The sequence below is a fragment of the Lissotriton vulgaris genome, chromosome 5 (genome assembly GCF_964263255.1).
Source record: "Lissotriton vulgaris chromosome 5, aLisVul1.2, whole genome shotgun sequence".
Lineage (NCBI taxonomy): Eukaryota > Metazoa > Chordata > Amphibia > Caudata > Salamandridae > Lissotriton > Lissotriton vulgaris.
Window position 1 is genome coordinate 1,549,078,574 of NC_141693.1, and position 14,132 is coordinate 1,549,092,705.

Below are 14,132 nucleotides of genomic sequence, written 5' to 3' on the forward strand. Positions count from 1 at the left end.
TACAGAGATCTGGGCCTAAATCCATCTTTGTTTTTGCTCACCATGCCGTTCCAGTTTGGACCCAGCCATATGCAAATCAGGCTTGACCCTGCGCCCAATGGGAACATCCAGCTACATATGGCGTTTGTTATCAAACTCTCCTATTAATAACCGCATACTGAATCCAATGATGAATTTATATTATATGCCCAGAGGATACCATAGAGGTGCCCCTGAACCCTTCTGGTCCTCTAGTCAATCACTCAGGATTTATAAAGTACGGCTAATCACTCAATAGGGTTACCAGGTGCTTGCAGGTCCAGAGGCTTATTCGAACAGCCAGGTTTTGAGGGCCTTTCGTAATTCCAAGAGTGAGGTGATGGTCAAGAGGTGCATTGGCAGGCTGTTCCAGGTCTTTGCTGAGATGTGGGAGAAAGAGCGTCCTCCACTTCTGCTTTGGTAGATATGGTGAAAAAGGGAGGCAGAGTGTAGTCTTCGTGACAGTTGGAAATTCAGGTAGTGGTTAATGTTTGCAGGTCCTTGGTTGTGTAGAGTCTTGTGTGCATGGGTCAGCAGCTTAAATGGGTATCTCTTCTGTACGGAGAGCCAGTGGTGTTGCCTGACGTGGGGTGTGATGTGGGTTCTTTGGGGAAGGCCAAGGATGATTCTTGCTGCGGCGTTCTGTATGGTCTAAAGTCTCTGTGGGAGGTGTACGACGATTCCTACGTAGAGGGCGTTGCAGTATTCCAGTCGGCTGGTGATGAGGGCCTGTGTCACAGTGCGTCTCGTATGTAGGGGTAGCCACTCACAGAGTGAGGAAGCAGGCAGGTGAGACCGCAATGATCTGTGATTTCATGGTGCACTTGTTGTCTGATGATTCTGAGGTTTCTGCAAAACCAACAGTTGATGGACAGAATGCAGAACAATGTCATACATTCACCCCAATACAGAGATCTGAGCCTAAATCCATCGTTATTTTGCACTCCACTCCACCCCAGCTCAGACATGGCCATATGCCATTTAGCCTTAACCCTGTGCCTCATGGGAACAGTCCAGCCTGAACTGCCAAGCCATGTCTTTCCTGGACCGGAATCAAGCATCCTAGGACCGGTTTCTGGCTATCAGCCGTCTTCAGCCAGGATAGCTTGACTCCAGTGGTGTGGAGAACATGGGACTCACGTCTGAGCATACCCATCCCATTCGGGGTGACAAATGCAAAACCAACAGTTGATGGACAGAATGCAGAACAATGTCATACATTCACCCCAGTACAGAGATCTGGGCCTAAATCCATTGCTTTTTTGCATACCATGCCATTCCAGTTTGGACCCAGCCATTTGCAAATCAGTCTTGACCCTGCGCCTAACTTTGTGTGATATCATTAGGGTCAAAGGATATGTGTTTTCACCTCCACTACCTTTGGCATTTTAGTGAATAAATGCCCATGGCAACAGTGTCTCCCAAAGTAAATAGCCACCCCAATCAAAGCATTTGACAGTTTGAATATGTATAACCCTTTCACTCCACGCTGTACAGTGTGCAAATAATTTAAATGCATTACAATACAGACCATACAGGTAGTAGGAATGAGCTCTAAAAGTGGCATAACTCAACCTGGAGTTACCTTTATTTAATTCGGTTGACTATTAAAATTAAGATAAGGGATTGCTTGGTCGAAGGAAGTGGGTGCGGGCCCTAGGTCTGATGGCTACCAGGAGTCATTCAATGTGTTGCTGCTTTTGCCAAAGATCAGTACTTCAGTCTTTCCTGTGTTCAGCTGTAGGCAGTTGCTCTTCATCCAGTTGGATTTTGTCATGCATCTGTGGAAGTTGGTTCTGGTGGTGGAGGGGTCATCGGTGAGTGAGAGGATGAGTTGGGTGTCATCTGCATAGGAAATTATATCTGAAAAAGGCTATTAGTTATGGATTTCTTACCTTAGAATTACCCCCGACGTCAGACTGGATCCGGAGAATTTTATTTCAGCAGTACCCTTGCGTGTCGGTAGGTGGCATCGGTCGACTCCACGTTCGTCGTTGTCATCATGATCTCCGGAATGATGTTGCGGTATCTACTTAGACGCCGCCCCTGAACTCTGACGTCAGTTCTTTATTTTTCTGCACCAGCCAGCGCTGATCCAGAGAGAGTGGTGCCTCTAGTCACTTTTTGACAGTTTTTTTTACTTTAGTTGACATCTTTTTCGAGTTGTTCAACTCCTGGTGCACTGGGATGTCACATCAGCGGACCGGCTTCAAGCCTTGTGGCTCCTGCCACCAGCTGATGTCGGTGACTGACCCACTGTGTGCCGCTGTTGTCTGGAGTGCGACCACGACCCAAAGTCGTGATGCGCCACTCGAGGTCCCAGTCGAGAGGGCGGTCACGGAGCCATCACCACCCACTCCTCGTCAAAGTCTCCGTCTTCGGGTAAGTCGAAGCACAAAAAGAAGGCGAAGTAGCACCACCTCTCTTCGCGTTCTCCCCGTCTGACATGATGCAGGATGCGGCAGGTAGTCGTCAGGCTCTGCCCGGGGAGCATGTTGGGTCGGCCCCAAGCTTCCCTCCCTTCCCGGGAGCCAGAGCGAACCCCTGCCAAACTTCGTTGTTTTTTCAATGCCCTTCACTCCATCTTTGGGCAGCCGACTCCGCCTTGGGGCCCCGCGGACTCAGTTTTGGGTTCTAGGCATTCAATGCCGGCGGCTTCAGCCCCGGCGACGTAGGGATCCAGGCCTGGCCTAGTTCACTTTACGACACCTCCTCCGGTACCGAATCCGTTGGCAAAACCTCTGACCCTCCGACGCCGGTTGTGTCCCCAGCCGACATCGCCCCTAGACTCTCCCTCGAAATGAACACTGACCCGAACCGGCGTCGGACGACATTGGTACCTTTGCCGACCGTTACTTTTGTACCTCTTTTCTCCCCTGGTGTTCCCTATCACCTGAGTGGCAACCAGAGGAGGGTAAGGAGGACTTGGAGGGGTCTGTGGACCCTCTTGCAGACCAGTTATAAGTCCCTGACTGGAGAGAGGAGTTGGGTGAGGCCAGTGGTCTGGACACTTCTCCAGACCTTGGCATGCTTTCTCCCTTACCGTGGCTGCAGAGGAGGGAGCCTCTTAGGCTGTGGTGTTGCGTAGGGCAGCTTAGGCCTTGAACCTTGAGCTTCCTACTGTGGCCGTCAGGACTAAACCTCTTGACTGAGTTACTTCAACCAGCACTGGGAGCCCCTGCTGCCGTTCAATGAGCCCTCACGAACATCCTTCTGGGCACTTGGTCCAAGCCCAGCACAGGGGCTCCTGTGGATAGGATGGTTGCCTCGCTACCAACTCTGGCCCGCTTAGTCTTCTTTTCGCCGCTTTGGTGGCTACGGAAGGGGTGCCCGCCACATTTCACCCACAGCCCTGCGCAAGCTGTCCAGCCTCTGCTTGGCTGGCAACGTGAGACCCAGTGTCGTGGGTCTGGGGGGCAGCGGGCGGGCTAGTCCACCAGGGACCCACTCTGCAGCAGCCTCCAATCCCTCCTAGTCCAACTTTTCAGGGCCACCAGTTGCCAGTGGGCATCAGGATTCAGCATCACCTCTCCCACTGGCTCAACATCACGTCGGACAGGTGGGTTTTGCAGGTAGTCCAAAGGTGCTACTGCCTCCCCTTCGAGACTACCCCTCCCTCCATGCCACCTGCCTTCCATTGCATGTCGGAGGATCGCTGTTCTGAGTTCTTGGGTCTACCAGTTGGCCTTTTTGGAGGATTTTCTCTGGAGGTTGCTCTTGTTAGGGACGATAATGTCTGCACAATTTGTGATCCAGGGGTTGATATTTTTCCCTTTCTGTTCGAGGTTGGAGGTGTTAAGGGCGTTGGCCCAGCTGGTCTGAGAGATTTTATTCCACCTCCATTGGGGGGCGTTGGTCATAATGGGAGTGGCCGTGCTGGAGCTGCTGAAGTGGACAATGGAGTGATCAGTCCATGTGATTTTTGTGACATGGCTGTATTTGATACGGTTGCTGGAGGAGACAAAATTTGTCCAGCGTCTGTCCTACAGTTTGTGTAGGGTCGTGCATGATCTGGGTCAATCCGAGGCTGCTCATACTGTCAGGGCAGTGTGCGATGTTTTTGTTGTTGAGATCGTCGATGTGGAAATTTAGGTCATCCCCGGAAGATTTAGTCCTTGGTGTCTAAGGCTAGGGACATAATAAAGTCTGCAATGGTGTTGCGGAAACTGGGGCTGGGGGTTGGTATGCGAGGGGGTCTCTGATGGTTGTCTTGTTGTCCATGTGGAGCTTGACTTTGAGATGTTTCTGGGGGTGGTGTTGTCCCTGGTGGTGGTACACTGTGTGGTCTCTTTGTGGATGGTGGCTGCTCCTCCTCCCGTCTTGTTGGTACAATCCTGGTGAGTGAATTTATATCCACCAGGGATCGCTGAGGCAGTATCTGGGGCAGATGTGGGGTTGAGCCAGGTCTCGGTGAGGAATGCCATGTCGAATATGAGGGTGGCGATGAAGTCCCATAATTCATTGGAATGCTTTCATAGTAGGTATGTGTTGAGAAGGGCACATGCCCTAGTGTGCTGGCTGACTGATCCTGACCAGTCTGGCACCACAGACTCGTTTCTGACGCCCTAGAAGGTGAGAGACCCACTCTCAGAAATCTCAAACAATGTGTGTTTTGGCAGGAGGTGTCTCTACCAGATAAGGCATTACTGAAGGTAAGTAACTTGTCCTTCACTACTACAAGGCCTACCTTTCCCATAGGATGACATTAGGATTACCGTATTACATTATACGTTTAATTTACAAATGGGATAATATAATTGGTTTAAGTTTGGTGTCTCTGGAATCCTAATTTAAAATCCTAACTTGTGGTGAAGTCAGGTTTTAAATTGCATTTCTGAAAATGCCAGGAAGCAGTCTTTTTATGTAGTGTACTAAAATGAGGTACATAATGTAGAAAGTCCAGACGACCCTTATTGGCTTACAGTATTTAATTTATTAGTCCCAAATGCTCTCTTTTTTTGTAGCGTGGGCGAGTAATTTAGGCTTATCAGAGGGTAGTTTTAAGCATTTGTTGAACACACTGAGCCAATAAATGAGACGCACTCAACAAGAATCAACACCAATTTAGAGAAAAAACAGGTATTTTAATGTTTTTTTTAACACCTAAATTTTCATAATTGGGCAAGTACTTTTTGAGTTAATTTGTACAGGTAAGCAAAAATGTCATACAAATGCATTTTTATGCGGTAATGCTTTCCTAATGCGTAAGAAACCTATACTGTATGCAGGTACTTGCAATTGTATTTCAGGTCCGATTTATGACTCAAGGTGCAAAGGAAAAATAACAGTTCCTGTGGATTGATAAGATACTTTTGTAATAAAGGAGGCAAAATTGCAATATTTTATAGGGTATCTCAATGACAGAGGGTGAAAGAAACACTAGCACAGGAGAATTCATGTAACATTTTTCTGTACCTCACAAGGCTGAAGGAAGCAGCCTTGCTACTTGAAAAGGCGGAGCGCTGTCCCGCAGGATATTTATCTACATTATGGTTACAGTGCATTGTCACTGGTAAACATCTGGCCGCATTCCAATCATTTTACTGGCAGTATTTCCTCATATTGAGTACCCGGACGGGTTCTTATGTGAGTAACTTATTTTTTTCTATTTTTCCACGTGTGGCACACAATTCACGAGACTGCCCAGTTAAATCCTCAGATGTCCCTTCGTTAGTCCTGACGAGACCCTACACTGACTATAGGGTTGAAACGCCGTCGACACACAGAAGAAGCGAACCATTACACAGCGCATGTCTTTGCATATTGGTGCTGTCTACATAGATATCATTCTTGTTAATGGTCGACTTGCAAAATTGTGGAAACCTTGTATATAGAAATTCACACTGTCACTTAACTTTGGGTTTCCGTTCTCACTTGGGACACAATGCACTAATGTTTTTTGATTTTCAAATTATGTTTATATTGCTTTTGGTTCAAAGATTTATAAAAAATGTTACATGAATTCTCCTGTGTTAGTGTTTCTTTCGGCCTCTGTAATTGAGGTACCCTCTAAAATATTACAATTTTGCCTCCTGTTTTACAAAGGTATCTTATCAATCCACAGGAACCATTGTTTTTCCTTATATGACTATTACCCTGGTCCCATAGTGAGTAGGTTTCCATTGTTTTCCTTCCTTGTCAAGGTGCAAAGGGTCAAGGACACAAGAATCACCAGCAGTTCAGGTTACCTGCCCTGGAGAGTCCGGGTGCAGAGTTGCTGGATGCGTTGGTGGCCTTGTCCGCAACACCTTAAGCCAAGAGGGGGAGCCACCTAAAAAAAAGGGCAGCACAGGGAGACTTTGGGGCAAGTCCCGGAGCTTCCAAAGGGGTGGGGGGGCTCAGTTCATGAGGGTCTTGAGAGCAGATGGCACAGTCGGTGTTCATGGATCTGGGCTGGGGAGGCCGAATGCAGAGCTTTTTGGTCAACTGGGCCAGAGCATCAAAGGCACTCAGTTCTCGTTTAGACCTACTATGGAGGGCAAAACATGGCAGCTGGGCCCCTCTTTGTGCTGGCCTCTGTAATGCTGACATCCCATGTTGGCTTGTTGATCTTCGCTGCGTTAAAGTACGAATCGAACTCAAAGAAGCTTTGGTTGCTGCAAGGGGTCTGGTACCCTGGGTATTGGTGCAGATCAGCACCTTGGGGTCCTGGCGTCACCAAACTTGGTGGGGAGACGAATCTGACCTTTGGGAGAGCGGTCCTTCTGTTCGGCTGCTGCGTCTGTTGAACCAGTGATCAACAGAACAGTGAACCAGACGTCACAGTTGGTGCCTGCAGGTTGCAGGGAAGTGGCTCCTCACTTCAAGGGAGATTCTGATGGCTTGACGAAGTGTTGGTGGTCCTGAGAGTCTTTTGAAGGATGCATATCTGCAGTACGAATGAGGTTGTCGCAATTGTCAGGACAGGAGCAGGCAGGCAGGATTTGGTGCCAAAGTCCACCAGTATTGCGTAGTTCTCGTTTCTTATGCTCTCCTTCTTCTTGGTTTTGGGGAATCTGAGTTCCTTGTGTCATGGTGCCACCTAAATCCTAATCAAGGAGTGTTAAGGGGAGACAAGGGTAGTAGTCAATGGGCTAGTTATTCTTGGGGTCACTACACCCTCTATATGATCACTTCCTTTGGGGAATGAGCATAACCCTGTCACAGAATTCCTAATTCTGACAAAATCAAAATGGTGGTTGGTGCACCACGCCTCCTTGCAATGCTAATTTACCTTCTGTCCTGGTGCTAAATGAGACTCAGGACAGGGCGTGGCATCTTTTAGGTCTGGGGGAAGCGAGGGTAGTATATCAGAGGCAGCAGGGGCTTTGTAGTCCCTGGCCTTAATATGCAGATTCATTAGCCATCCTGCTAGAGGAGGTATGAACAACTTCCTACGAAGCAGGTATCGTTTCTGGCCTCACAGGCGTGGGCTCTCACCTGCAGGGGGTCAGAAACATGTCTGTGGTGGCAGGCTGGACAATACCAGTCAGCTAGCACACTAAGAGGCTGGTAGGTTTTCAGGGGGCACCTCCAAGGCACTCTCTGGCTGCATGTTTTAATAAATCTACTATTGGTGTCCATAGGGATTTATTAAAACAAGAGGTTTAATACCAAACACCATAGGTTTTAGTGAAGCCATCATGTAGATGGGGATCTCCAGAATGACCAGTGCCCAGTTTATATATACTTAAGATGGATTCCCTGTTCATTTGAACTATTTACAAATTGAACTAGACAGCACAGGAGCACATATGTCCTCACATGTAATGAATTGCACCCTGCTTTAGGGCTATAAGGCCTGCTGTAAGGGTAACTTACAAATATTGCATGCAGTGTGCGTGGGCATGGTACAGGATGTTTGCCATGTCGTGTTTTCACATTTGTCTGTAACATTTCAAGCAGCCTGAAATGGCAGTCAGCATGAGTTTGGTGGTGGGTTCCTTAGGGTGGCACAATACATGCTGCAGCCCTTAGGGATCCTCTTTATTACTAATGCCCTAGGTACCCAGGACACCATTTACTAGGGACTTACAGGGTGCTAAAGGTCTTACCAGTTGGGGAACAATTAAGCAGTTACCTCGTTTTAGGGGAAGAGCACTGGCTCTGAGGACCTAGTTAGCAGGACCTCTGTGGACTTTAGCTAAAATTGCATTAAATACCAGACAAAAAGTGGCATGTGTAAAAGGGGGCATGTTTCCTCCAGTTGGTATTTTCTTGCCTTAGCCATTTGATGCCTGCAGCCATTCTCTGGTCGCATGACTGGTTGTGGGTGACAGGTGGGCTTTGTGTATTCCTCCTAGACAGCCACACACAGTGGGAGTGTAGGTGTGACTGAATGGGCCAAGGAAAGAGCTGGGCCCAGCCATACTTATACCTGAATAGGCTGTGTAGTGGCTCCACACAAAGGCTGCCTACCTCCTGTAGTTAGTCTGGATCCAGGGAAGACAGGGCATCTGTGCGCCTCAAAGATACGTCTCTAGAAGTTTCTCCCCACTTCAAAGGTACAACCGTGTATAAAAGAAGGACCTCCGATACCACCACTTCAGTACATTTCTGGACCTGTGGATACTTGTCCAGGAAGGAGGACTGCTGTTCTGCTGTAGGACTGCCACACTGCTTGACTGCACTCTGCTGGAATGCTGCTTTGCTGTGGGTCCACGCAAGTCCAACTCAAGTGTACGCCATGAATCATGTCTTTTATACCCACTCTCCAGTAGGAGAAAGCGTAGCACCAAAATTGTTGGCCATTGAGCCTGTAATCATGTCTTCTAATCACTTCTTTCCAGCCTTGACAATATTTGTGATCTTGGGTAACCCAACTAATTCAATTGCCTCTTAATTTTTTTGACAGTGTAAGGAGTTCTGAGAAATTAAAGTACTTATTTGTTTGTAGAACATGGACCGTATTACAGTAAGTGCCCTGGAGGTGCAACAGGCGTTTGTGCCCGCCTTGCGTGCCCCTGGGCCACTTTGGAATTACAGAAGGGGGTGCAGACGCTTGTGAGTCCCCTTCAGTAATACTGATAGCACTGGCGCACTAAAAGCGCCACCACTACCATCAGGCGGGCGTTCCCTCATTGTGCCCTAAGCAAATGAGGGAATTCCTTTGCTTCTGCGCCCTGCCATATTACAGGCGTGGGCACAGAGGCAAAAAAGCTCTTAGGGGGAATACTCACAGCGTTCCACCTGGAGTGTGAGTGTGCCCCCTGAGAGCAGCACTCTGGAGGGGAAAAAGGGGGTCCTATGGACCCCCCAGACATCCCTTTACAGGCGGGTGCAGTCATTGACTGCACCCGCCTGCGACGGGACCTCTGATCTCCTTTAAAAGTGCAGGCGAATTGATGATGACCTCTAACTGGGATGGGAGTAGATCCCAGCTTTGGGAACTACCATGATCAGGAAATCATGTTTTGCCTTATATGTCCTATTGTCATCATATCCTGAGTAGGCAAAGCAGCATCGCTCCATCTGGAAGGTACTGGAGAGCTATTTCTGAGGAAATGCTTCCAGATTAATCGCCAGGAAAATAAAATACACAAAAAATATTGTCACCGAAGGAAAGTAACTTTTGCTTTATATTAAAAGCAGTTGCAAAGAGAAATGTCCTGTCTAGTCTGAAAATGGCATGCTATGATATTTTGCAGTTTAAATACAGCTGAAATTACAATTGCCATTCTCTTATACAAGTGCAATGGCTGGATTTTAAAGTCGGTGACAGAGTATTCACATTAAGCCTTCAAACTTGACTACATCCAAAATTCATTAATATTTACGATAACACTTTCCATAATGCTAGAAAGGGAAATAGATTTTAAATATGTTTTAGGAATACCAATGATTCTGTTGTACATCAGATCTGCTGATGATATCCTCCGGACCTGTCTCCAATGGCGTGGATGGGGGTATATGGTATGAGTGCAAATATTTTTCTGCTTTCTTAATAGGTGATGAGCGAGATCAACTATAGACCGGAAATATATGAAAAGAGTAAGCTGACGTTTAGAGAGAAGTAGGTGAAACAAAAAGCAAGGTGGCGTGGCACATGCTAGAAATAAGGCAATCTTGGACTGTGTCAGAGTGAAGGAGACTGATGTGGTGTTCTAGTTTTCTAACTTGAAATTTTCTTTTTCTCCTCCATTCCCTCCTCTTACCTCCCCTTGAACCCTTTTCTCCTTCACCCACACAGATGTGTTCCAGGAATTTGCCCTGTCACACCCAGATTACAGCCAACTGTTCCTCATCTACCTGAGACCTCCTGTGTCTCGCAAGAGGGGCCAGCAGGCAGAAGGAAAACGGACTATTGACCCTGAAAGTGGAACCTGCATCGATGAACCTGTGGTTAATGGGCCTAGTAGCACTGCCTCCCGTGTGAAGACAGACTAAAATGGACATCCATACAGTGGATATTGCAGGCGCTGCACAACTTGTGGCAAAAATCACGAAGGAAAACAGAAGATTTTATGAAATTTAAAAAAACTCTATCCTAAGAGTTTTATTTTATTTTTTCCACTTAAATATATAACTATATTAAAATAAAGGAAAGTATTTTTATAAAAGGAAACACATGAAACTGCAGCTCAGGCATTTGGAAGGATTGTTTGTACGTGCCTTACATTTTTGGGCCCATTTAACGGTATTTAACAGTAGAAAGTGGATTAGTCCAAACACCTCTTCAAAGTGCTGAGTATGCTGCTGGATTCTTCTGAGAGTTTGGTGCCGCAGTGAAGGAGGCGGGCTAAAAGGTCTTTGTTGTTCACCTTCATTCCTGCCCTATGTTATCTTTGTGACAAACGCTTTGGATCCCAGGAGGATCACAAAGCATGGACCAGATTTTGTAAGAATCCCGTGCTGTTGGAATGTCCACCAAAGCATTTAAATTGCTTGTCTCCTCTCTGCACCTCTGGACTTCGCTGATGCAACACGTGACCTGTTCAATAGATTGCTCTTCTATGGCTGACAGATGAGAAAAAAGCAAGGTCACTGTTTTTGAAGGCTGAAGCCATGCTGGTGTTGGTGGTTGCATAGCGCTGATGGTGTTAATTTGTGTAGGACCAGTGTAGTCTCAAACTGTATATGGTCAGTGGTATCCCAGATGTGTTGGACTGCTCAAATCTCTGGTTATTTAAGATCACGTCTGTTGTATACTTTGAAAATCCCTTCGTATCACGGTCTGTGTAGGGTAAGTAGTGTTGCAGGCTGTGTAGGGCCTCTGGTGCTTCAGGGTGTACTTCGCCACTTGTGAGACTGGCCATGTAAGGCCACGGATTGTGTAATAACTATAAAACATTACTAATGGTTGTATCTGGCCACCTGCGGGTGCAGCAGGTGTTGTAGGCTGTATGATCTATTGATTTTATATACTGTGGAGGGCCACTGTTTACCAAGTTGTGTTTAGCCATTAAAGTCCTACGCTTTACAGGGGCCACTGTTTTGTCATACTATAAATAGACACTGGCACCATGGGTTCTATATGGCAGCTTGTTGCCGACGTTAAATTAAAATCAGTGGTATTCCAAGCTGTATAGAGGTTCTGCTATTCTTAGCCTTTTAGGACCACTAGTGTTGTAAGGTCAACATGTGTCGTGGCTTTGCTGGCTCTCTGGAACAGCTTCTGCAAATATCCTGTAGGACTGCTGGATATAGAGCTGCTTATGTCAGAGGCTGTATGGGGACGCTACAGCTGCAAGCTCTTTATCGGGGTAGCATGTGTTACAAGCTCTGTATAGAGCCATTTTTTGTCACAAACTGTATATGGTGGCTTGTGTCTTGATCTTTATATACTTCTAATAGTGTCACACACTCCATTGCACCTATGACAATTCCATCCATCTAAGACTTTAAACCCTCTCTTCAGCTGTGGCCTATAATCTGTCATTTAGCATTACTACCTCTCTTTCCAGTGAAAAACGTCTATCAAAGAGCTGGACTCGCATAGAGGGAACATTGTTCTCCAAACAATGTTAAGAGCCTTTGAGGTTTTGTTAGCTTTCCATTTTCCGAAAATTCCTTTATCCCCTCCTATTTAACTAATATTTGAAATGTCTTGTGAGTGACAACGTCAGCGGGTGCATCACTGGCTTCATTTGTTAATTCAGCTGCAACTATGCTAAATTTTGATCTTCAGAGGGGCAGTTTGAGTGAATGTACATTGTGGAGCTTCCAGTAAAGTGCAGGATTACCTGGAGCCCTCCTTGAAGCACATAAAGAAGCCTGTGTGCATCGCACAGGCCGACCACTCAGGTGATGCTTATTTCTTAGTTATATCCCATTTTAACATGACTGTTATAGATTATATACCCTAAATGTCATAGGCCATGCACCTCTGCATTACGGAATATATATATCCCAAATTATATGATGCCGCTGATCTGGCCAGTGCCTAGTGAAGATGCAAGCACTCTATCAAACACAGATACATAGTCTTCTTGTCATTGAAGAATGCAAAATTCACCAGTACACATAGGTGTGCCTCCATTTCTCAACAGAAATTAGTTCCATCTCTTTATAGATTTCTCTAGGCGACTGCTTGATGCATGTTAGGTACAACCACTTACCGGTAGGATGTTATTCAACTGAGTACTGTCACAAATAGGTGACACTCAACCATCCAGTCAACGTACACCCACTCAAGGTTCAGACTTGACAGTCCTTGGAAATGTTAATTTAGTGTGGTGGCAGAGCCACAGAAGACTAATATCCATCAGTAACCGTGCCCAAGAGATATAATTCCGCCAGTCATGCCTGTACCTGGTGAGAATGCAGGCATGCCGTCAAAAATAGATGCATGTTCCTCTTGTCATAGAAGAATAGCAAATTGACCAGTACGTGAAGGTGGTATGCACTGCAGAATTTATTTTCTATTCCTATTCTTCAATGGCAAGATATACACTATATTGTATGTTCATCAGCATACAAGGCTGACTCTAAGCCCTCCCAGAAAACACAATGTTACCATTATACCAATTTGTCTGTGAACTTAGTGAGGTGCTTGCAGTCTAGGGGAGGGGGGTTTTAAAATATTTCTTGGGGATCATTAGTTTCCTCTTGTGCCTGTGCCGTGTTTTCCCATAACACAGAGCCCGCTATTGCCTCAGTGCCTTCATGTTTCCCCCTTTGTGGTATTTTTAATCACCTTGGAAACAACTTTCCAAAAGTGTGTGTTTTTATTTATGAGGGGCTGGTTTTGTGGGGGAATATAGTAGGGGTGGAGGGGGTTGTTCCATGTAAAGAAAGTAATCCAGTCTTGAGTTATTTTTTAACTGTTGATAAACCTGTACATTGTCACAAAACAGCTTCAAATTTCTCAGCACAAATAAACTGCCCTGATTGGGTAATAATGGCTATGCCAGATTACAACTGTGTGCAATGATGTCGGCAACACTCTTTTATTCTTTCTTTAGAATTGTTCGTAAACATTTTTATAGCATTTATGTTGCATCAGAGAGAGGCATAATGCCACGAAGGCTCATCATTTAGAGTGTGGCTTAGGGCACATGTGAAGGTTTTGTAGGTATCTGTGCCCATACTTCAGTGTTATTTAAGCAGCTTAATTTATAAGACACTTCACCACATGCTAGTGTTTCATATGTGTGGTGAAAGGAAAAGTGGAACCATTGTAAACTGCTGTACATAATGAGAATCACCTGTCCTTTTGATACAGGTATTGGTCTCTTAGACTCAGATATAATTCCTAATCCGGCGCCTCTCCTTCAGAGGAGCACAAGATGAAAAGGACAGGTCTCATTGTGTACTAGCAGGCATCCATCATTTTGGAGCTTTACCTACAAAATTCTGAAAAGCTCATCTCCGTCATCTCTTATTTAGTGTGTGCGTTGAAATGTATTGTAAAGGATACCTGTAAATTGAAAAAAGCAAATGTGAATGCTTGATTGCATTTCATTACCCCTGAAAAGATCAACCTGGGTATTTTCATAGTCCCAAAATTTGGAATTCTTCCTGTTGACATGAGGTTCTTCAGAATAACATTGAAAAGTGAAATAAGCAACTAAAAATGTTTTTCTTTTTAATTGCTTAGGCCCTCATTTGTAATTGTATGTCCTCTTATCCTCTAAAACCTAAAGTCTGAACATCCATAGTTCTCCAGGATTGTCTTGTACCCTACAGCTATCACC

The 14,132-nt window shown here is 45.9% G+C and overlaps 1 protein-coding gene across 2 annotated transcripts in view; it reads left to right on the forward strand.

Annotated features, from left to right (window-relative positions):
* The window catches only part of LPCAT4 (lysophosphatidylcholine acyltransferase 4), a 592,186-nt gene extending 578,843 nt beyond the window's left edge, over positions 1-13,343 (forward strand). For both annotated transcript variants that reach the window (XM_086923609.1, XM_086923610.1), the window contains exon 14: positions 10,187-13,343. In XM_086923609.1, coding sequence (XP_086779735.1) covers positions 10,187-10,383 — 197 coding nt within the window. In that variant the 3' untranslated portion in view covers positions 10,384-13,343. The remainder of the gene's footprint in view (positions 1-10,186) is intronic.
* Positions 13,344-14,132: the final 789 nt, after the last annotated feature.